The sequence below is a fragment of the Mytilus trossulus genome, chromosome 8 (genome assembly GCF_036588685.1).
Source record: "Mytilus trossulus isolate FHL-02 chromosome 8, PNRI_Mtr1.1.1.hap1, whole genome shotgun sequence".
Lineage (NCBI taxonomy): Eukaryota > Metazoa > Mollusca > Bivalvia > Mytilida > Mytilidae > Mytilus > Mytilus trossulus.
Window position 1 is genome coordinate 47,334,546 of NC_086380.1, and position 24,764 is coordinate 47,359,309.

Genomic DNA, 24,764 nt, shown 5'->3' on the forward strand with positions numbered 1-24,764 from the left:
TAAGATGTAAAAAAAACTGCTTGTTATCACTGAATGGTAAAGATTATTTAAATTTATCAGTTGGTAGTAAAAAGTTAATATACATTGTATATTGTATATAACAAAGATTTAAGTTGATTCTGGACAAAGAAAGATAACTCCAATTAAAAAAAATTCTTGCAGATATTTCTTGCTTACTATACTGGACAAAGAAAGATAACTCTTAATTAAAAAAAAATTGCTATTTCACAATATTGTGAAATTAGATATTTCTTGCCATTGCACAATACTGTGCAATTGAAAAGACTTGCTATTGCACAATACTTAATATAATAATTTTAGATCCTAATTTGGACCAACTTGAAAACTGGGCCCATAATCAAAAATCTAAGTACATGTTTAGATTCAGCATATCAAAGAGGCCCAAGAATTTAATTTTTGTTAAAATCAAACTTAGTTTAATTTTGGACCCTTTGCACTTTAATTTAGACCAATTTTAAAACTGGACCAAAAATTAAGAATCTACATACACAGTTAGATTTGGCATATCAAAGAACCCCAATTATTCAATTTTTGATGAAATCAAACAATGTTTAATTTTGGACCTCGATTTGGGCCAACTTGAAAACTGGGCCAATAATCAAAAATCTAAGTACATTTTTAGATTCAGCATATCAAAGAACCCAAAGGTTTCAATTTTTGTTAAAATCAAACTAAGTTTAATTTTGGACCCTTTGGACCTTAATGTAGACCAATTTGAAAACGGGACCAAAAATTAAGAATCTACATACACAGTTAGATTCGGCATATTAAAGAACCCCAATTATTCAATTTTGATGAAATCAAACAAAATTTAATTTTGGACCCTTTGGGCCCCTTTTTCCTTAACTGTTGGGACCAAAACTCCCAAAATCAATACCAACCTTCCTTTAAAAGTCATAAACCTTGTGTTTAAATTTCATAGATTTCTATTTACTTATATTAACGCTATGGTGCGAAAACCAAGAAAAATGCTTATTTGGGTCCCTTTTTGGCCCCTAATTCCTAAACTGTTGGGACCGAAACTCCCAAAATCAATACCAACCTTCCTTTTGTGGTCATAAACATTGTGTTTTAATTTCATTGATTTCTATTTACTTAAACTAAAGTTATTGTGCGAAAACCAAGAATAATGCTTATTTGGGCCCTTTTTTGGCCCCTAATTCCTAAACTGTTGAAACCAAAACTCCCAAAATCAATCCCAACCTTTCTTTTGTGGTCATAAACCTTGTGTCAAAATTTCATAGATTTCTATTAACTTAAACTAAAGTTATAGTGCGAAAACCAAGAAAATGCTTATTTGGGCCCTTTTTGGCCCCTAATTCCTAAAATGTTGGGACCAAAACTCCCAAAATCAATACCAGCCTTCCTTTTATGGTCAAAAACCTTGTGTTAAAATTTCATAGATTTCTATTCACTTTTACTAAAGTTAGAGTGCGAAAACTAAAAGTATTCGGACGACGACGACGACGACGACGCCAACGTGATAGCAATATACGACGAAAATTTTTTCAAATTTCAAAATTTTCGGTCGTATAAAAATGGAGACAAATCCTTCAGGTTTACCAAAAAAACACTTGTAACTTAACTATAGTGCTAACAAATGTCTCAATAATGTACTCCAGTGTATAGTGCTTTCTTTTCTGTTTTTATCAAGGTTTTAACATTACTTTCATGATTTTACCAAGGTTTTATTCAGGTTTTAACATTGCGTGTATGATTTTAGCATTACTTGTATGATTTTATCGAGGTTTTAGCATAACTTGTATGATTTTATGATAACTGATTTTTGAGGAATATGTTTCTTCATTATTAAAAGACTTTTAATTTTTTTTATTTTTTATACTATTATTACCTGTATTTACCTGTACTTACCTGTAATATTGGCGCAAATGAAAGATTTAGTTTTTGGCGCAGATGAAATATGGTTTGTGGCGCAAATGAAATGCCAATTGGCGCAAATGAAAAGCACATTTTATTCTCTCATAAATCTCTAATTAGTGTAAACATCCTAACCACATAATAAAAGAAGATAATGATTAATTAGGCGTAAAATTTGTTCTCCACATTCTATCTGAAATCTGAGACTCTCTTTTGTAGATAATGGTCACAGGAACAACACATAATAAAATCAACCCTCTATGAATACCTATGCAGGAACTAATTTCAATTGAAAGTGGAAATTTGGTGAAAAATATTTTAGACACAATTAACATTATAATTGCATAATTGGTTACATAATTGTTGCATAATACTAACATTGCATTAATTTGAAAGAGTAATCTGTTAGCTATCCATAACTACCACTATTATAAATTTTGAAGCATTATTAGGAAAGTTACAGCATTTTAAAACTTAGGAGTTGGAGTTATAAAATCTTTGTATTGTGCTACCTTAAGGCTGCCTCCAGTTTAACTGTGGCCTTGATTTTTAAACAAATAAAATTCTATAATCACCAAAAGTGAAAATTGGACATTTTTCAACAATTTTTAACAAAATAAGTTCATACGAAAATTTAAAAAAACAACAAAGGGGAGCTAAATATTTCATAAAAAAGCCATATAAATTTCCATTAACCATGTAAACTCTTGTGTTTCATTTTGTAACCTTGGTAACCATGTTGGTGGGTAGATACAAAAATGTCAGTTCAGGTGTCATACCACCAATTACTCCCTCAAATTTAGAACGTATGTGAAATTAGGCCTACTCAGACAAAAAATAGTGCATTTGATGCAGACTGTTTGATGTTATTGTTTACTTAAACTAACCAACAAATTGGCAGAAATGAAACTTTTGGTGATAGAGAAATATATTAAGACCATTTTGAGCTAAAATTTACATGTTTATGAGTTGCATTCAAAATATAGGATTAATGCACTCCATAGTATACTAATTTAAGATTTCCAGAAAACTAGGGGTTATTTTTAGTGGTACCTCTATTCGGAAGACCTTTTCTTTTTTATATGATTTTAAACACCTGATGAAAATTGGCATGAAGAAAGCTGATACATGTACAATTCAGGATATACCTGGTTTCTATGAAGTTAAACTTAAGCTGTGAAAATTGTAAAATTTGTTTGAACAGATAGGGACTTTTAATTTGTGGTATGACACCTTCATCTGTATATAAAAAAAAAACAAATGTTCATACATTGTGTTTTTTAGTATAATAGATATAAGAAAATGTGGTATGAGGGCCAATGAGACAACTCTCCTTTCAAGTCACAATCTGACTCACATCGAACAGTAAGCTAAACTGTTAGCACAGATATGTCAGGGGAAATCAGATGTGCCAATTCTTATACAACTGCAAACCAAATACTATGGAACGCCATCACTGCCTTATAATAAGAAAATACTATGACATGATGCAAATGTTGCTTACATGATGTGAATTCTTCTTTACATGATGTGAATTCTTCTTTACATGATGTGAATTCTTCATTACATGATGTGAAAACTTCATTACATTATGTGAAAACTTCATTACATGATGTGAATTCTACTTTACATGATGTGAATTCTACTTTACATGATGTGAATTCTTCTTTACATTATGTAAATTCTTCTTTACATGATGTGAAAACTTCATTACATTATGTGAAAACTTCATTACATGATGTGAAAGTTTCATTACATGATGCGAAACTTTCTTCACGTTATGTTTAAACATCATTATGTCGTAATTCTATTACATTAGGCCAAAAGATATACATCGTTATGTCAAATGGGTATTACGAGGTAAGAAACACATATGACGTTATGTGAACACTTCATTATGTCAAAACATCGTTATAAGAACACGGGACCTCTCGGACGTTATTACGCTCGGCGTTTATAAAAAGTAAAAGCATAAGGGCATCCGAAAGAAAAAAGTCGGCATGGCGGATGTTGTTCAAATTTTAGAAAGAATAGGGAAGACCGCCTTGGTTGATTTGTTCAAACGACAGCGTATTGATTCGTTAGATACGTGCAAGCTGCTTTCAGATGACGATCTGAAAGAGCTTGGTATATCAACAATTGGGGAGAGAACTGCATTTCGAGATGCAGTAAACAATTTTGTTAATGAACCTCCACCTGCAGAGCCGATGGATATTGCGTCACGAAGGAGTATGGGTTAGTTATGAACAATTACACATTTAAAGCATGATTGCATTCAGACCCGTAGCCAGATATTTCCAAAAAGGGGGGGTCCTTAGTTATAGTACAAGCAGATACTCAACTTTCACATTTACAATTCAAAAAGAACTTATTGTCCTTATTTGTTTTCAAAGGAGGGGAGGTTTGGTCATACGAACCCCTCGAACCTGGTGTAGTGCCATGGCTACGAGTATAGAATTTCACACATTAAAACATATGACAGTCATTTTGTTTTTCATTTCTTAAATTTATTACTGGGCTGAAGTACGTGAAAAGTGAATAGTGAAAAGTGAAAGTGAAGAGTGAATAGTGAACGGTTCACTATTCACTCTTCACTTTCACTTTTCACTATTCACTTTTCACTATTCACTTTTCATAATTCACTATACATTATTCAAAATTCTTGAAAAGTGAATATTTTTTTTCACTTTTCACTGTTCAAGTTCACCAAATTGAATAACTTTGATATCTATTTATTCCGCTTGGCGTATTATCTATCAAATTCTATCAGCAAACAAAATGCGTATATATATATATATAGGAAGATGAGGTATGAGTGCCAATGAGAAAACTCTCCATCCAAATAACAAATTAACAATAGGTGTCCGTTTTATGCGGTACTCGTCCGTTGGATGTACGTACGTTCAACATCAGTTTTGTCCGGTACGTGTCCGTTTCTCGTACGTTGAATATCCGGTGTCAGTCCGTTATGCACCCGTTACGCGTCCGTTTAATTCGGTCAGTACATCAACGGACTCCCAACGGATAACATTTTTTATCCGTTAGTCGTCCGTTAGTGCTATCCGGTAAGGTGTGACCGAGGCTTAACGGATAACTTTGTTTCAATCCGTTTGTGTCCGTTAGACGTCCGTCCATATCCGTTGCATGTCCGTTAAGCGTACTTATCGGACCACAGATGAATTATCACGTTGTGATTGGTTAAACACCGTCACGTGGTGACCCCCTATGAGACCGTATGGGGTTAGTAAGTTTCATATGGGGTTCATGACGCGTTAATGGCGACGTCATCTATTAATGTTGTTGTGTTTCATTGTTTATTTCTCAACAAAACGCCGCAGAAAAAGTCCAACGTCCGATAAATTCGTTATACGGTTAACTACCGACCCCCTACGGATCCATAGAGGGTGAATAAAATTCATAGGGGACTCGGCCTCCGGCCTCACCCCCTATGGATTTTACTAACCCTCTATGGATCCGTATGGGGTCAGTAGCGAACCATATAACTTATAGTATTATCCTTGACGTCCATTCTCTCCGGTGGAATATTTTGAGCATGTTCAAAACTTTGAACGGACGTCCAACGGATGAACTGTCCGTTGAACGTCCGTTAGGCGTCCGTTTTGTACGGTACTCGTCCGTTTCGTTTCCGTTTTGTATCCGTTATGTGTCAGTTATCCATCCGTTGGAAGTCTGACAGATAAATTCACCAACGGACTTCCAACGGACTTCCAACGTACTTCCAACGGACTTCCAACGGACTTCCAACAGACGTTTTACGGATAAAACGGATGTTGAACGAATATAAACAAGAGTGCACACACTGAAATGTCTCGCCTTCTTTACTAATCCTTGATACTATCTTGATAGACCTAAATATAAAGCTTTATTTCAACTGTCACATAAACTCAACATTAACCAAGAAAATGAAACATTGATCAATGAACCATGAAAATGAGGTCAAGGTCAGATGAACCATGCCAGGCAGACATGTACAGCAAACAATTCTTCAATACAACAAATATAGTTGACTTATTGCTTATAAATAAAGAAAAACAGACCAAAACACAAACACTTAAAACTTAGCAATGGACCGTGAAAATGAGGTAAAGGTCAAATAAAACCTGCGTAACCGACATATAGATCATAAAATATTCCCATACACCAAATATAGTTGACCTTAAGTATTAGAAAAATAGACCAAAACTAAAAAACTTAACTTTGACCACTGAACCATGAAAATGAGGTCAAGGTCAGATGACACCTGTCAGCTAGACATTTACACCTCACAATCATTACATACACCAACTATAGTAGACCTATTGCATATAGTATAAGATAAACAGAACAAAACACAAAAACTTCACCATAACCACTGAACCATGAAAATGAGGTCAAGGTCAGATGACACCTGCCAGTTGGACATGTACACCTTACAGTCCTTTCATACACCGAATATCCTAGACCTGGTGCTTGTAGTATCTGAGATATGGACTTGACCACGAAAACTTAACCTTGTTCACTGATCCATGAATAGAGGTCGAGGTCAAGTGAAAACTGTCTGACAGGCAGAAGGACCTTGCAAGGTACGCACATACCAAATATAGTTATCCAATTACTTATAATAAGAGAGAATTGAACATTACAAAAAATCTTAACTTTTTTTTCAAGTAGTCACTGAACCATGAAAATGAGGGCAAGGACATTGGACATGTGACTGACAGAAAGTTCGTAACATGATGCATCTATATACAAAGTATCAAGCATCCAGGTCTTCTCCCTTCTAAAATATAAAGCTTTTAAGAAGTGAGCTAACACCGCCGCCGCCGGATCACTATCCCTATGTCGAGCTTTCTGCCACAAAAGTTGCAGGCTCGACAAAAAGGAGATGTGGTATGATTGCCAATGAAACAACTCTCCACAAAAGACCAAAATGACCCGTACGGCCTTCAACAATCAACAATGAACAACACACATACCGCATAGTCAGCTATAAAGGGCCATAAATAACAATGTTAACAATTCAAACGAGAAAACTAAAGGCCTTATTTATGTATAAAAAAATGAATGAAAAACAAATATGTACATTTGGAATATTCACATAAACAAACGACAACTACTGAATTACAGGCTCCTGAATTAGGACAGCCACATAGACAAGCACGACAGACGGACAGAGTGCAAAAACCTAACGTCAACTTCTTTGGTAGGGGACGAATAAAAGTTTCGTATATAATACTGGTTGTTTCCTAAAATAAAAACCTTATAATAGCAGTACCATGAAAATACACCACCAAGACAATTTCTATCGAGTTTTGAACCCATTAATGTTCTAATTACAATATCCTTAAAAAGCCAATGGACTGTGGAACAAAACGTTTATAGAAAATATATTAGGGCACATATTCGGTTTGAGGAATTATGGAGCACTCGAATACCGAAAACGGCCAAACCTAATATTAAATCAAAAAAACATAAAACACGTTTTTATCGAGTTTTGAACACTTGAATGGTCTAATTACAATTAAATCTATATATCCTTAAAAGCATATGGACTGTGCAGCAAAACTCATACAAGGAGTTATGGAGCATCCGAATACCGAAAACGGCAAAACATAAAAAAAAAAAACCAAAAACACACAGTACGTTTCTATCGAGTTTTGAACCCTTGGTTGGTCTAATTACAATTACACTATAAGGAAACCAATAGACTTTGCAACAAAGCGTATATTACAGGCTATTATTTAAATTTGGAATTGTTCTTAATTATGGAATTTGCATAATTTTCTTGTGCTTGAAATTTTTAATTAAATTCCATGTTTATTTTGTACTTGAAATGTTCTGTGCTGCACACAGCACTTTGTATTACAAATAAGACAGTTCATTTTCAGCAGAATGAACTGTGCCACGCATCCGTTTCTGTTTCTCGTACGTTGCATGTTCGGTGTGTGTCCGTTATGCATCCGTTACGCGGCCGTTTTTCTGAGAAACAGAAACGTAACGGACAGAACGGATGTCGAACGTACATCCAACGGACGAGTACCGCATAAAACGGACACATAACGGAAGTGTACCGGATAAAACGAATGATCACGATATACGAAAAAATCAAAGGCGACAATAAAAAAACATGTAAATCGCATAAATATTCAAAATGTTGCAGTGTAACTGGCTTTGGTTTGGTCTTCAAAACTCCACCAAACAGCAGTGTCTGGCCTTAATAAGAGCTGCTTGATTGTGAAGACGTGCCTATACTCTAAGATCGATTATGAATGATAAGAATTCACGAACCTTAAGAAATCTGACATACCAATATTTGGCATTTATGAAGCAAAATTTTCAATTGGCATTTATCCGTTTCATATCCGTTCATCATCCGTTTTATCCGTTATACGTCCGGTATGAATCCGTTTCTCATCCGTTCAACATCCGTTTTATCCGTTAAACGTCCGGTAGAAGTCCGTTGGTGAATTTATCTTCCAGATCTCCAACGGATGTATAACGGACACGTAACGGATACAAAACGGAAACGAAACGGACGAGTACCGTACAAAACGGACGTTAAACGGACATTTTATCCGTTGGACGTCCGTTCAAAGTTTTGAACATGCTCAAAGTCTTCCACCGGACAGAACGGACGACGACGGATAAAACGTACACTTGAAGCATCGGTCACACCTTACCGGATAGCTCGAACGGACGCCTAACGGATAACTTTTTTTTCAATCCGTTCATGTCTGTTAGACGTCCGTTCTTATCCGTTAGGTGTCCGTCCATATTCGTAAGGCGTCCATTTTATCCGTTGATGTCCGTTCTATCCGTTGGAAAATTTTGAGCATGTTCAAAACTTTGAACGGATGTCCAACGGATAAAATGTCCGTTGAACGTCCATTAATGTACGGTACTCGTCCGTTTTGTATCCGTTACGTGTCCGTTATGCATCCGTTGGAGATCCGGTAGACCAGTTCACCAACGGACGTCTACCGGACGCTTAACGGATAAAACGGATGTGAAACGGACATTAACGGAATGATAACGGATAAAACGGATGCCTACCGGATGTAAAACGGTCAAATGCCAATTGAAATTTCTCATGGTTTATTGCCTTTAATTTTTAGATGGTTTATTGCCTTTAATTTTCAGAATATTTTGTTAATCCGTTTTGTCCGTTACGCTTCCGTTAGGTGTCCGTTTTATCCGGTACTCGTCCGTTGGATATATACGTTCGACGTCCGTTCTGTCCGGTACGTATCCGTTTCAGGTACGTTCAATGTACGTTGTGTGTCCGTTAGGCATTCGTGACATGTCCGTTAGTACACCAACGGACTCCCAAGGGATAAAAATTCTGTCAACGGATAACTTTTTTTTATCCGTTTGGCGTCCGTTCGAGCTATCCGGTAAGGTGTGACCGAGGCTTAACGGATATGCAACGGATATGGACGGATTGAAAAAAAAGTTATTCGTTTGGCGTCCGTTCGAGCTATCCGGTAAGGTGTGACCGAGGCTTTATGCGTCCGTTCGTGTTATTCGGTAAGGTGTGACCGAGGCTTAACAGAAGAAAAAAAATCAAACACGAATCTATCGAGTTTTGAACCATCAAATAGTCTAATAACAATTATATCTTATATTTATATCCTAAAAAAATCCTATAGACTGTTCAACAAAACGTATATAGTAAATATAGGGTATGGATTCGATCTAAGGAGCTATGAAGCACCCGAATACCTGAAACGGCCAAACAAAACAAAAAAACAAGCACGTTGCTATCGAGAATGGTCTAATTAAGAAATAATTCATGGAAGCCCTAGATTGTTGGAAATTTACACATGGCCTGGGCCGAGATATTCGCATTTTATTCTGAACGTTATTTCGATTCTAATAGGACATATACGGTCATTAAAATACGGAAGCGATGGTAGCCATGCTGTGTGTGTGGCTGTTCTTTTTTTTACTCCCGGTTCAAAAAAGCTCAAACATTCATAAAATCTGTAGCTTGCATGGATTGTTTCTTGAATAACCGCTCTATATCTATATTGTTTATCTATCACTATATTTCTAATCTATTACTATACTGTTTATCTATCACTATACTGTTTATCTATCACTATACTGCTTATCTATACTATATTGTTTATCTATCACTATACTGTTAATCTCTCACTATCCTGTCTATCAATCACTATACTGTTTATCTGTAACTATACTGTTTATCTATAACTATATTGTTTATCTATAATTACTATCCTGTTTATCTCACTATACTGTTTATCTGTCACTATACTGTTTATCTATCACTATACTGTTTATCAATCACTATACTGTTTATCTATCACTATACTGTTTATCAATCACTATACTGTTTATCTATCACTATACTGTTTATCTATCACTATACTGTTTATCAATCACTATACTGTTTATCTATCACTATACTGTTTATCTGTCACTATACTGTTTATCTATCACTATATTGCTTATTTATCACCATACTGTATATCTATTACTATACTGTTTATCAATCACTATACTGTTTATCTATCACTCTATTGTTTATCTATCACTATACTGTTTATCTGTCACTATACTTTTTATCTGTCGCTATACTGTTTATCTGTCACTATACTGTTTATCTATCACTCTATTGCTTATCTATCACTATACTGTTTATCTGTCACTATACTTTTTATCTGTCGCTATACTGTTTATCTGTCACTCTATTGCTTATCTATCACTGTACTGTTTATCTGTCACTATACTTTTTATCTATCACTCTATTGCTTATCTATCACTATACTGTTTATCTATCACTATACTTTTTATCTGTCACTATACTGTTTATCTATCACTCTATTGCTTATCTATCACTATACTGTTTATCTGTCACTATACTTTTTATCTGTCGCTATACTGTTTATCTGTCACTATACTGTTTATCTATCACTCTATTGCTTATCTATCACCATACTGTATATCTATCACCGCACAGAATATCTATCACAAACGGTATACTGTTGTAGGAATTATAAAGTATAACATACAAAAATGCATAACTTTCTTTTTTCAGTAATGAATATCTTTAGACCATCAAGGGGAGGACCACGCACACGGAATAAAAAAACACCAACTACAAGAACTTGGACTGTTCAATTTTTTTGTTTGGCTGATAGAAAAGCAACAAAACCACCAAAAACTGCAGAAAAAGTGGCGCTCCAAAAAGCAGGCCTGGGATTAAAGAAAATTCAATTTAAATGTACCGATGGTGAAGCGGAGATGCATAGTACCTTAATATCTGAAAATGGCTTCACACAACTTAAAGAAATTGGCGGATTTGAGTTGATGCATTGTCAAAGTAATTGCAGGGATCTGCAATTAATTTCCTGTTGTTGGTCAGTTGAGCAGTTAAAAAAGGTGATTGGAGTCCAAGCTAAGATCTATATAAGACCGATCCAGAAGAATCTGGTAGTTAACACATTAAGCGAAGAGGGTTCAACTTCATTAAAAGAAAATTGCTCAGTATGTTTGGAATCGTTCCCTTTGTTTGAACTGAGAAACCATGTTGCTCAATGCTCAAGGCTTATACAAAATGATCAAAACGATAATACCATTGCAACAGAGCAAATAGAGGGAATCGAGCCAGCAGTGGTTGACAATACTAATGGCACCAACAACACTAATGATATAAACAACACTGGTAGAATGAACAACATTTATGGTATGCAAAACCCTGATGGTATGAACAACACTGGTATTATGAACAACACTAATGGCATGAACAACACTGGTAGTTTAAACAACACTAATGGTATGAACAACACAAATGGATTGAACAACAATTATGGTTTGAACAACACTAATGGTATGAACAACACAAATGGTATCCACAACACTAATGATATGAACAACACTGGTATTATGAACATCACTGGTAGTATAAACAACATAAATGGTATCCACAACACTGATGGTATGACCAACACAAATGGTATACTCAACACTGATAGTATGAACAACATTTATGGTATAAACAACACTTATGGTATGAACAACACTTATGACATAAACAACACTAATGATATGAACAATACTAATGGCATGAACAACACTAATGTTATGATCAACACTGGTGATAGGAACAACACAAATGGTATACTCAACACTCATGGTTTGAACAACACTGGTATCATGAACAACACTGGTAGTATGAACAACCCAATTGGTATAAACAACATTTATGGTATGAACAACACTTATGACATGAACAACACTAATGCTATGAACAACACTAGTGGTAGGAACAACACTTATGGTAACCTTATGAACATCACTAATAATATGAACAACAATGATGGTATGAACAACACTGATGGTATGAACAACACTAATGATATGAACAATACTGGTGGTATTAACAACATTAATGGTATGAACAACACTAATGATATGAACAATACTGGTGGTATTAACAACATTAATGGTATGAACAACACAAATGATATTAACAACACTGATGGTATGAATAACACTGATGGTATGAACAACACTGATGGTATGAACAACACTGATGATAGGAACAACACTGATGATAGGAACAACACTGATGGTATTAACAACACTGATGGTATGTACAGCTCTGACATCATGGCTGATATTGTTGACTTAACGTCAAAGTATTGTTTAGAAAACCAAATGACAGATCCAGTTGATATTTTGAGGTACTTTCAATCCAAAGTTGTGACCGGGAGAAGACTGGACATTGAAAATATTGCAGAAGTAATAGAGGGAAACACAAATTTTATATTGATAGACCGTAACAGACTTATTCAGTCTGCCATCGAGGAGATCGAATGCATAGAAAACCCGAGGATGTGTCTGGAGGTGCAGTTTTATGGAGAAGTTAGTATTGTTTATCGTCTGCGAAGGGGCAAGGGCTATCCAATAACAGCAAAATTGAAAATCGATTTTCCCCCTTTCAAACTTTAAAGACCCATATTCCTTCAAGTTAATGAGTTGTAGCCAAACAAAAATATCATTTAATCATTTATTACGTGAATTAGAAACCCAAAAAGATAAGAATCATATTTTTCGTTCTTTTTTTTTTTCTTTTTTTTTTTTAATTTCCATTTTACAGCAATTCCCTAAAAATATCGTACATACTGCCTCTTTCAGAGTACTTTTTTCATAATCATAATAACCGCATTATTTACAGTGGTTCGTCTACTTCGGTATGGTCAGACAGCAGTTTGTTCGTCCGTCCTTCTGTCACTCATTGTTTTCGCTCCATAACTCCCCCCTTTACTAAAAGGTGTATCGCATACTAAGTAGAAAATTCTGTAATTTCTAATGTTGAAATTATTTAAAGAATGACAATAATAATGTTTTGTCGAGGTAAAAATAGCCACATTCACGTAGGACGGTAGTAACCAAAAAATATTTTAATTCTGAGTTAATTATTAAAGAATTGTGTTAGAAAAACATCCAAAAAGGTTGATAAAATCACAAATCCATGAGATACTTAGTAGTTCACAAAACTGCTAGCTTTTAGAAGACGAGTTACATCCAGAATTAAATTGTATACTACTGAAAATAAAACTAATCGGAAATATAAGGACTGGGGACCTTAAAAAATTGCTTCAATCACTTTTGTTTTAATCGATTAACTTAATTTTTCATAATATTTCAGGAATCAGTGGATTTTGGAGGACCGAGAAAAGAGTTTTTTGTATTAGCCCTGAGGGAAATGAAGGACCAATATTTCAATCCTATTCGCGAATGGTCGAAGGACTATGAAGTATTAGGCAAAATAATGGGTAATTATGTAAATGCAAAGACAGTCTAAAGTGCCCCTGGTAAATGCAAAGAATTAATTCATGTTTCTTTTGGAGACAGAGATGAGATTGTAAGAAGTGTATGTCTTGCAATCTGGTATATAGCTTCGTTATATGTTCTCACTTTCCCTTTTTGCTATATATTTTATATAAAAAACAAAACAAAATTCAAAAAAATATCTTGATGGCACCCATTGTTAAATTTTAATGAGCAGCAATGTATAAGGTAATTTTGATATAAAAGTAAAACAAATCTTAAAAGTAGAAGTACTTTTTTTACATGTTAGTATGAGCAGAATTCCTCAAGCCAACTGCTATAGGAAACCGAATAAGCATGTTACAATTCCGCTTCTATTGGCGTCGAGTTGATCAAAATCCGACAAGAGATGACCAAACAATATTTTATCGAAAAGTTAAGTTTGTTAAAATATATACTAGTAGTGGAAAATTATGGTGGCCGAATGCGGCCATTTCCTCTTTCATGTTTTCGCGTTTTCTCCTCTCACTTTGCTAACGCGAAATCGGGAAATCGAGAAAGCGAGAAAGCGAAATCGAGAAATTGAGAAATCGGGAAATCGGGAAATCGAGAAATTGAAAAAGCGAGAAAGCGAAAACGCGAAATCGAGAAATTCATTTCGCGTTTTCGCTTTCGTGTATTTGCTTTCTCGATTCCTCGATTTTCCGATTTCTCGTTTTCCCTATTTCTCGATTTCCCTTTTGTTCGATTTTCCCGATTTCTCGATTTCGCTTTCTCGCTTTCTCGATTTCCCGATTTCGCGTTCGCAAAATGAAAGGAAAAAACACGAAAACGGTAAAAGGCGAAATGGCCGCATCCGGCCACCATAGAAAATACATATGGCCATGTACTGTTTGTTATTCATGCGAAATTAAGACACTTTTAATTGTCATAAATAGGTCTACCAACTGTTCAATCCAACACTTCTCTTCAGACCTGAATATTTTGAGTAACATCATCTATGGTTTAAGGAAATTATTTAGTCTATTTCTAAAGTGATAGGTGCATATTATAATATTTGTTTACCTGTCATGCAATAAGACTATATACTTTGAAGACAATTTATTTGTTCAGAATTAAAGGCACCTATGTATATAGTGTATGTACCTATATGGCACTGTAACGCTCTATGTGTATTTCAGCCCTTAGTCTTCTCCAAAACGGCAAGCTGCCTCGAGTGTTCAGCCCTGAACTCACTGATGAAGTATTCAACGGAGTTGCACCAAGGCAATTTGTAAAAGATCTGAGATCTGGACTTGATGCTCTCGGAATTTATGAGGTACCCTTATTTTACCCTTGAAAGTCATTATAAAAGTTACAATATACAAGCAGGGGCATCATTTGTTTCTAATTCATTGACTCTTTCTTGAATTAATTTATTTCTATTTGATTTTGATAAGATGATACATTTGTAATAGTAATGAAAAGGGTTATATGAATGCACCAAAGATATTTCTCTTGCACAATGGATTAATAATGTAAAGCGATGTACCGGCAGGTCTTAAAATTAGTTGTTTCTAATCCTATACACTATACTATCCTTTATGTCAAGTACTATTTGTAAATATGTTTTTTTTTCAGCTGGCAAAGAAACTTCCATGTTTAGTGCATCTGTTTACACCAGGCGCACAACATCCAATCACAGTGAAACAGATTACCCACCTGCTACAACCACAGTTTAGTCCTAATGGCTCCAACAGGAGGAAAATAGAGTCAGGAATGTTTGCAAACTTCATAAAGTATATGCGTGAAGTAGCAAGTAAGTAGCAATTAAAGCCTGTGTATCTAAATAGTATCGTCCCGTCAAAGAAATAGGTTTAAACAAGAAGATGCGGTGTAACTGCCAATGAGAAAACACTTCACAAGAGACCAAATGACACAGAAATTAACAACTTTAGGTCACTGTACGGCCTTCAACAATGAACGAAGCTCATACTGCATAGTCAGCTAAAAAAAGTCCCCGAAATGACAAATGTAAAACATTTCAAACAACGAGAAATCTAACGGCCTAATTAATAAGTGTAAAGACGTCTTAATTAAACAGTCAGAGAAAAACATGACTTTGTGTAATGTCAAGATACAGTTATCGACAGATTGTAGATCCATGAATGTGCATATGTATATAACAATAATAGCAAAGGCAAGTTAAGAGAAGGCCCAGCGGTCCCGGGCCCCCCTTATCCGCGAAAAAAAATTGGTTACTTATTATAGGGATTCACTGAATCATATGTCAGATATGTTTATCTTTTAGTGTTCACATGGTTAATTTGAACAGTAGAAACATTTCTTCATTTTTTCTTCTTCATAAAATACAGAATCAAACTTTTTTCTTCAGAATCCCCATCCATAGATGAATGGTGGGTGCATATACTAGTATGCCCGTGTGACCCCAAAACTGATACCCCAATTTTAATTCAAAAATATAATAAACATTTACAGAAAAAAAAATATTGACTCCCTATATGGCTATATTCTGATCAGTTAAAACATGAAAAGCTCATTACTTGCATTATTCTAAAGATCGTTCCCCTTTACCCATTTTTATACCAACTGCAAGGACGACGTTATAGGTATAGAAATCAGGATAAAATATTAACACCAAAGTTCATAAGCTTTTCATAGTCAGCTACTTGCAACAAGGACCAAATACAAAACAATTTCGAATGCTTCAAATAAGCGTACGATTTAAATATAGTGCTTATATTCTTTAAAAGTAGTTGAACAGTATTAAAATACAAATGTATTCATAATTTTATTTTTTAGGTGGTCGCAGAGGCGCAGTAACTCTACAGAACATCCTACAGTTTGTGACAGGGGCAGATGAGGAGCCAGTCCTTGGATATGCAATTAAGCCTTCCATTGAGTTTGCCCTCACTGCGACATCATATCTTCCAACATCAAACACATGCATCAACAAGTTAAACTTGTTTATTCCAGAGAATGGGGATGACGTGCCCACAACTGAAATATTATTTGGGCTATTTGATTATTCATTCTCAAATAACTACTTTGGTTTGCAGTGAAAAATTGTCAACAAACAAAGTTTTTGTCACTTCATTTTAAGTGTGCATGCAGTTGCACTCTATTGTTTACTTTCATTTTATACAATTACAATTTAAGAAAAACTTCGGTACCTTTTAAATATATTAAACTCCCAGTACAAATTTAATGGAAGCCAGGAGTTGTTCATCATTGATGTCTTCGTTTCATTAAATTCAATCAAACGTTTAGAACATGACTTTTTCTTGTATATATGCATATTATTATAATGTTTGATTTTGTTCTGCGACTGTAGATGGATATATAATTGCTTTATTGTCAGGCTGCTGGTTTTAAGTTTTTAAACATGTTGAAATCACTAGGAGACCTGAATGTGTTATTTGCATAATACGTTTGGAAATATCCTAGTGCTATCATGGTATTTTCTCATATTCGCTCTTTTTCTAAAATTGAAAACGTTAAAGAGGAAATATAAATGGACATAGCGACCGTTTATTTCACTTTCTGGTGTTGGTGGAGTCAATTGCAGTTAATTTCTCTCATTCAAAACATAATGATGACAGGATTAACTAGATTTTTTATGTTTCAGTGGTGCAAGGTTTAAAACATGTCAACAGAAAGTCTGTATTTCTGCATTTATCTCGAATTTTATACGGTTTTAGTTGTAGGTCTGCATGATAAGCCCTGCCCATGGTAAAATTTGAGTACATGTTGTCAAACTTAAAAGATGTTGTGTACCACGAGTGATTTGGTATTCAAGTGTTATACTCAGACATATTTGGCAATAGGAACGCCGTTGTATTGAGAGTAAAGACAGTGCATTAGTTTCTTATAAACACAAGTATGGCAATTTCAACTAAACTATATGCTCAATTTTATTTTGTTGGATTGTTAAATATAAAAATTAGCTGTGGATGGTCCCCGATTCACAAATTTATGGGTTCAGTGTTAGATGTTCTAATAATTAAAACAAAAAACTAGACACTTATTTCATGAGTAACATGTTTGATACTTGAGCTTTTACAGCAGTTCAACACTAGAATGGAGAATGAACAAGACTAGGCAACATATTCACCATGGGATTAATATCGCTTTATATCAATCATAACACTTGCATCAGAAATATGTAAATATGATATTCTAACAAATAGTTAATGATTGACAGACGGACAGTCAGAATTTATACGAAACTATGATTGATTGAGAATGCCTAAGGCTCTTTCATATATGTCAATTCCAAATTCCACAGATTCCCAGTTTTCAGGACATTCGGTGACTAATCGACGCATGCATTCACTCGAAACATCATTATCTACCGGTTGGAGAGTGGGTCTCTGATCATTTTGTTGTTCAGTGGTATAATCGAACGCCTCTTCAAGAGTTGTCATATTATCTACATTTACTGGTGGTGTATGGGAATTGAGCAGACCTGCTGTAAATAAGCACATAGGCGACTCATTCACTGTCCTTATTTTATGATTATTCCATGCATCTGTCCACATTTTCAAATGGGCGTTTATTTTGCTCATATACACGTAATGCAGCGCAAGTATATGACTGAAATTTAGAGGGTCAAGTATATGTTGTTCCTCCATAAAGTAAAACAGATCATAAAAAAACGAAAGCACACCCTCGAATATGTCTCTCCATAACCTTTCGATTCTTTGATTATGTGTGCTTTTTCCAACAAGCATACTAGATTTGTTTCCACGAGCTGTCAACATATACTCGGCTACTTTTAAATTCTCAAGTCCTTGATCTGAACGTACTCTCATAGGTATTCCATTATTTTGAACACCAAACTGAAAACATGAAAATATAGTTTCTGCCCTATTGTTGTCTACACAATTTAGAAATACAACATATCTACTGAAACCATCGATTCCGCCAGAAATTACAAAGTTCCATCTGATCAGCTTGTGGTTGGTGTCGATGTGCCAGAGATGATTTGGGGCAGGAACACTATAAACCCTCCTGTGCAATCGCCTCTTTTTTCGCTCTTCCGTCCCATCACTGTCGACTCTCCCCAGTGCATCTCGTATGCGAGATCTTGTTACCTACAAGATAAAATTGTAGAGAATGGAAACGTATAGTTTTTAAAAGACAACAACCAAACAAGAGATAAAATTGAGAAAGGAAATGGTGAATATGTCAAAGCGACAACCACCCGACTATATTTCTTGGTTAAGTGTCATTGCCATTTTATTATCTGAGAAATTGACCTACACGTAAAACTTAACCAATAGTCCAAGACGGAAAACTTAGATAGGAAACGCAAAAACTAAACCAGGTCACTCAAGCGTGAAATTTAGGTCACAATGAACAAATAAATAGTACACTCTGTTGTACTACCCATTATATATTCAGTTGCCATTTATCATTACCACATGTATAACATATATTGTAACTGAGAAACATATATAAACGCTAAAACTAAGATCGGGATGGACGGACGGATGATAAAGGGTAAATCTATATGCTCCTTTTACTAATTGAATAAGAATGGAAACACCAGTTGTGGTCACCAACATCTTTAAAACACGTATATGTTTTTGTCATCAAAAATAGAAGGTCAGAATCAAAATTAAAGTAGATTTTTGAGACCAACATGTCTGCTCTATAAAAAAATACATTCGGTAGAATTTCACGAATACTCTCGATCATAACGTATGGCACGAGCCAATCTTTGCTATCGGTGAATGACCATGTTCTAACTATCGATGGGGTTTGAGAGTGATGTTTTGTAAAACCAGGGCCAGATCTCTGTACTTGGATAAATTAAAATATAATATTTTCCATAAGAACCGTCTTTTACTTTATTTGTATATTTGTACCTTTATTCCTTTTGTAACCAACAGCTGTCTCAGCATTTTTTCACCACAACGAGGAAATTGGAGGGTGGTTTCTTCCAAAACTTTGTCTAAATCATCATCATCAATATCGGTGAAAGAACATGATGTCAACCCATAATGTGTCATCCTGCGATATATAGTTCTTTCAGAAACAGCTAACAATTTGCTTATGTCTTTAATAGAAAACCCACGTTCTAACAGATTTTCCAGAACAGTCTGGGATATCTCATATTTTTTTCTTGAATCTTTCATTTGCATAGGTGCAGGATTCCCGAATTTTATGCATACCACACGTAATTTCATCATATCAGACGAACTGACAAGACCTAAACACTGTAGGTCGTATTTAGAAAGTTTGCATACAATGCTTGGTGTGATGTTTTCTTCGTCAAATCTTTTACAAAGGCTCTCTAAGCCTAGTTTGTGTAAGATGTCCTCCATTGTGTTTTTATTTGTTTAAATGCAAATGGCGACTTTCATATCATTTATAGAAAAATTAAAGTAGTTTATATCATGGAGATGACATTTTACATGACGTATATAAGGTGACGTTCACAACACGTAATGCAGTTCTTGCATCACGTACTGCAATATTCACATCATATATACTAAAGTATTCGCATCATGTACAAAGGTTTTCACGTAAGGACAGATTCGCATCATGTAATAAAACAATCACATCACGTAAAGAAGTTTTCACATCATGTAATAAAGTTTTCACATCATGCAATGAAGTTTTTATATCATGTAAAGAAGAGTTCACATCATGTAAAGAAGGATTCACATCATGTAAAGTAGAATTCACATCATGTAAAGTAGAATTCACATCATGTAATGAAGAATTCACATCATGTAAAGAAGAATTCACATCATGTAATGAAGAATTCACATCATGTAAAGAAGAATTCACATCATGTAAAGAAGAATTCACATCATGTAAAGAAGAATTCACATCATGTAAGCAACATTTGCATCATGTCATAGTATTTTCTTATTATAAGGCAGTGATGGCGTTCCATAAAATACCATTGACTTTTAAAAAGTTGTTTCCTTTAAACATGTTAAACAAACTTAAAACATATTATAAACTTATAAACTAATACGATGTTAAATTTCAAAAGCCATAACTATTATAAATAGATTTAATTCTTTCTAATAAAGAAAATATTACAAACTAAGATTAATTTTTGTTCCTGTACAACATATTTTTAACAGTTTAGGGACTATGTCTCTCAGAATGGTTGACTTTGCAAATAAAATGTTTCTCTGAGCCATTAGCAAGATATGTTGGGGCAACTTTGAACACAATATTCAAGCTTGATACTGAATTTGGATAATGTGATCAAATATTTGAAACAAAATAAATGTGATTTAAGATCTTAAAAATATATTGCACAATACTGTGCATACAAAGATTTCTTCTTGAAACTTTACAAAAATTGAAATTTGAAAATTTTTGAAAGAAATAAAAATGAACCCCTTTAGAAAAATCAAGGAAAAAAATCCACCCCCAAACTTATTAACCTCCTCCCCTTGGAGATTGTAGTACAATGTTAAAGAGATCCATACATTTAAACACAAGTTAATTAATTTGACTGGAAATTCCAACCAGATGCTCCACAGGGCGTAGCTTTATACGACCGCAGAGGTTGAACCCTGAACGGTTGGGGCAAGTATGGACACAACATTCAAGCTGGATTCAGCTCTAAATTTGGATTGTGATTAAATAGTTGACACAGCATATGTTTCTGACACAGAATGAATGTGTTCTAATGAACTTAAAATTTTTGTTTTCTCTTAGAGCAATTCACTATGCTGTTGAATATTAATCCTCTCAAAAAAAAGTTTGAAGAAATTTTCTTTTTATTTATGAAATTTCAAATGAGAAAAATTGAACCCAATTTTTTTAATCACATCCCCCTTTCCCTTATTCCAAAACTAATCTCAATTAAAATTTCTAATGGAGTTTGCAACAATTACTACTCATTTAAATACATCATAAAATATTAAGATGTAAAAAAACTGCTTGTTATCACTGAATGGTAAAGATTATTTTAATTTATCAGTTGGTAGTAAAAAGTGAATATACATTGTATATTATATATAACAAAGATTTAAGTTGATTCTGGACAAAGAAAGATAACTCCAATTAAAAAAAATTCTTGCTATTTCACAATATTGTATTGTGCAATTAGATATTTCTTGCTTACTATTCTGGACAAAGAAAGATAACTCTAATTAAAAAAAAAATGCTATTTCACAATATTGTGCAATTAGATATTTCTTCCCATTGCACAATACTGTGCAATTGAAAAGTCTTGCTATTGCACAATACTGTGAAATTAAAGATTTCTTGCTATTGTGCAATACCATACAATGGAAAATTTCTTGCTATTGCACAATACTTAAAATATAATAATTTTAGATCCTGATTTGGACCAACTTGAAAACTGGGCCCATAATCAACCAGATGCTCCGCAGGGCGTAGCTTTATACGACCGCAGAGGTTGAACCCTGAACGGTTGGGGCAAGTATGGACACAACATTCAAGCTGGATTCCGCTCTAAATTTGGATTGTGATTAAATAGTTGACACAGCATAGGTTTCTGACACAGAATGAATGTATTCAAATGAACTTAAAATTTTTGTTTTCTCTTAGAGCAATTCACTATGCTGTTGAATATTAATCCTTTCAAAAAAATGTTTGAAGAAATTTTCTTTTTATTAATGAAATTTCAAATGAGAAAAATTTAACCCAATTTTTTATTCACATCCCCCTTTCCCTTATTCCAAAACTAATTTCAATTAAAATATTCTAATGGAGTTTGCAACAATTACTGCTCATTTAAATACATGATGTAAAAAAACTGCTTGTTATCACTGAATGGTAAAGATTATTTAAATTTATCAGTTGGTAGTAAAAAGTTAATATACATTGTATATTGTATATAACAAAGATTTAAGTTGATTCTGGACAAAGAAAGATAACTCCAATTAAAAAAAATTCTTGCAGATATTTCTTGCTTACTATACTGGACAAAGAAAGATAACTCTTAATTAAAAAAAAAATTGCTATTTCACAATATTGTGAAATTAGATATTTCTTGCCATTGCACAATACTGTGCAATTGAAAAGACTTGCTATTGCACAATACTTAATATAATAATTTTAGATCCTGATTTGGACCAACTTGAAAACTGGGCCCATAATCAAAAATCTAAGTACATGTTTAGATTCAGCATATCAAAGAGGCCCAAGAATTTAATTTTTGTTAAAATCAAACTTAGTTTAATTTTGGACCCTTTGCACTTTAATTTAGACCAATTTTAAAACTGGATCAAAAATTAAGAATCTACATACACAGTTAGATTTGGCATATCAAAGAACCCCAATTATTCAATTTTTGATGAAATCAAACAATGTTTAATTTTGGACCCCGATTTGGGCCAACTTGAAAACTGGGCCAATAATCAAAAATCTAAGTACATTTTTAGATTCAGCATATCAAAGAACCCCAAGGTTTCAATTTTTGTTAAAATCAAACTAAGTTTAATTTTGGACCCTTTGGACCTTAATGTAGACCAATTTGAAAACGGGACCAAAAATTAAGAATCTACATACACAGTTAGATTCGGCATATTAAAGAACCCCAATTATTCAATTTTGATGAAATCAAACAAAGTTTAATTTTGGACCCTTTGGGGCCTCTTTTTCCTTAACTGTTGGGACCAAAACTTCCAAAATCAATACCAACCTTCCTTTTATTGTCATAAACCTTGTGTTTAAATTTCATAGATTTCTATTTACTTATACTAACGCTATGGTGCAAAAACCAAGAAAAATGCTTATTTGGGTCCCTTTTTGGCCCCTAATTCCTAAACTGTTGGGACCTAAACTCCCAAAATCAATACCAACCTTTATTTTGTGGTTATAAACCTTGTGTCAAATTTTCATAGATTTCTATTAACTTAAACTAAAGTTATAGTGCGAAAACCAAGAAAATGCTTATTTGGGCTCTTTTTGGCCCCTAATTCCTAAAATGTTGGGACCAAAACTCCCAAAATCAATACCAGCCTTCCTTTTATGGTCATAAACCTTGTGTTAAAATTTCATAGATTTCTATTCACTTTTACTAAAGTTAGAGTGCGAAAACTAAAAGTATTCGGACGACGACGACGACGACGCCAACGTGATAGCAATATACGACGAAAATTTTTTCAAAATTTGCGGTCGTATAAAAATCTAAGTACATGTTTGGATTCAGCATATCAAAGAACCCCAAAATTTCATTTTTTGTTAAAATCAAACTAAGTTTAATTTTGGACCCTTTGGACTTTAATGTAGATCTAGACCAATATGAAAACAGAACCAAAAATGAAGAATCTACATAGACAGTTAGATTTGGCATATCAAAGAACCCCATTTATTCAATTTTTGATGAAATCAAACAAAGTTTAATTTTGGACCCCGATTTGGACCAACTTGAAAACTGGGCCAATAATCAAGAATCTAAGTACATTTTTAGATTCAGCATATCAAAGAACCCAACCGATTCATTTATTGTCAAAATCAATCTAAGTTTAATTTTGGACCCTTTGGACCTTAATGTAGACCAATTTGAAATCGGGACCAAAAGTTAAGAATCTACATACACAGTTAGATTTGGCATATCAAAGAACCCCAATTATTCAATTTTGATGAAATCAAACAAAGTTTAATTTTGGACCCTTTGGGCCCCTTTTTCCTTAACTGTTGGGACCAAAACTCCCAAAATCAATACCAACCTTCCTTTAATAGTCATAAACCTTGTGTTTAAATTTCATAGATTTCTTTTTACTTATACCAACGTTATGGTGCGAAAACCAATAAAAATGCTTATTTGGGTCCCTTTTGGCCCCTAATTCCTAAACTGTTGGGACCTTAACTCCCAAAATCAATACCAACCTTCCTTTTGTGGTCATTAACATTGTGTTTAAATTTCTTTGATTTCTATTTACTTAAACTAACGTTATTGTGAGAAAAACCAAGAATAATGCTTATTTGGGCCCTTTTTGGACCCTAATTCCTGAACTGTTTAAACCAAAACTCCCAAAATCAATCCCAACCTTTCTTTTGTGGTCATAAACCTTGTGTCAAAATTTCATAGATTTCTATTAACTTAAACAAAAGTTATA

The 24,764-nt window shown here is 34.1% G+C and overlaps 2 protein-coding genes across 8 annotated transcripts in view; one reads left to right on the plus strand and one right to left on the minus strand.

The window, feature by feature from the left end:
* The window catches only part of LOC134681048 (double C2-like domain-containing protein beta), a 143,881-nt gene that overhangs the window by 105,996 nt on the left and 13,121 nt on the right, over positions 1-24,764 (minus strand). The gene's annotated exons all lie outside the window — the stretch shown is intronic.
* LOC134681951 (homeobox-like protein HDP1) lies at positions 11,580-16,956 on the plus strand. The gene is made up of 5 exons (XM_063541581.1): positions 11,580-12,789; positions 13,577-13,703; positions 14,880-15,016; positions 15,319-15,496; positions 16,501-16,956. Exons 1-5 carry the CDS (start codon positions 11,593-11,595, stop codon positions 16,758-16,760), a joined length of 1,899 nt encoding a protein of 632 aa, XP_063397651.1. The 5' UTR covers positions 11,580-11,592; the 3' UTR covers positions 16,761-16,956.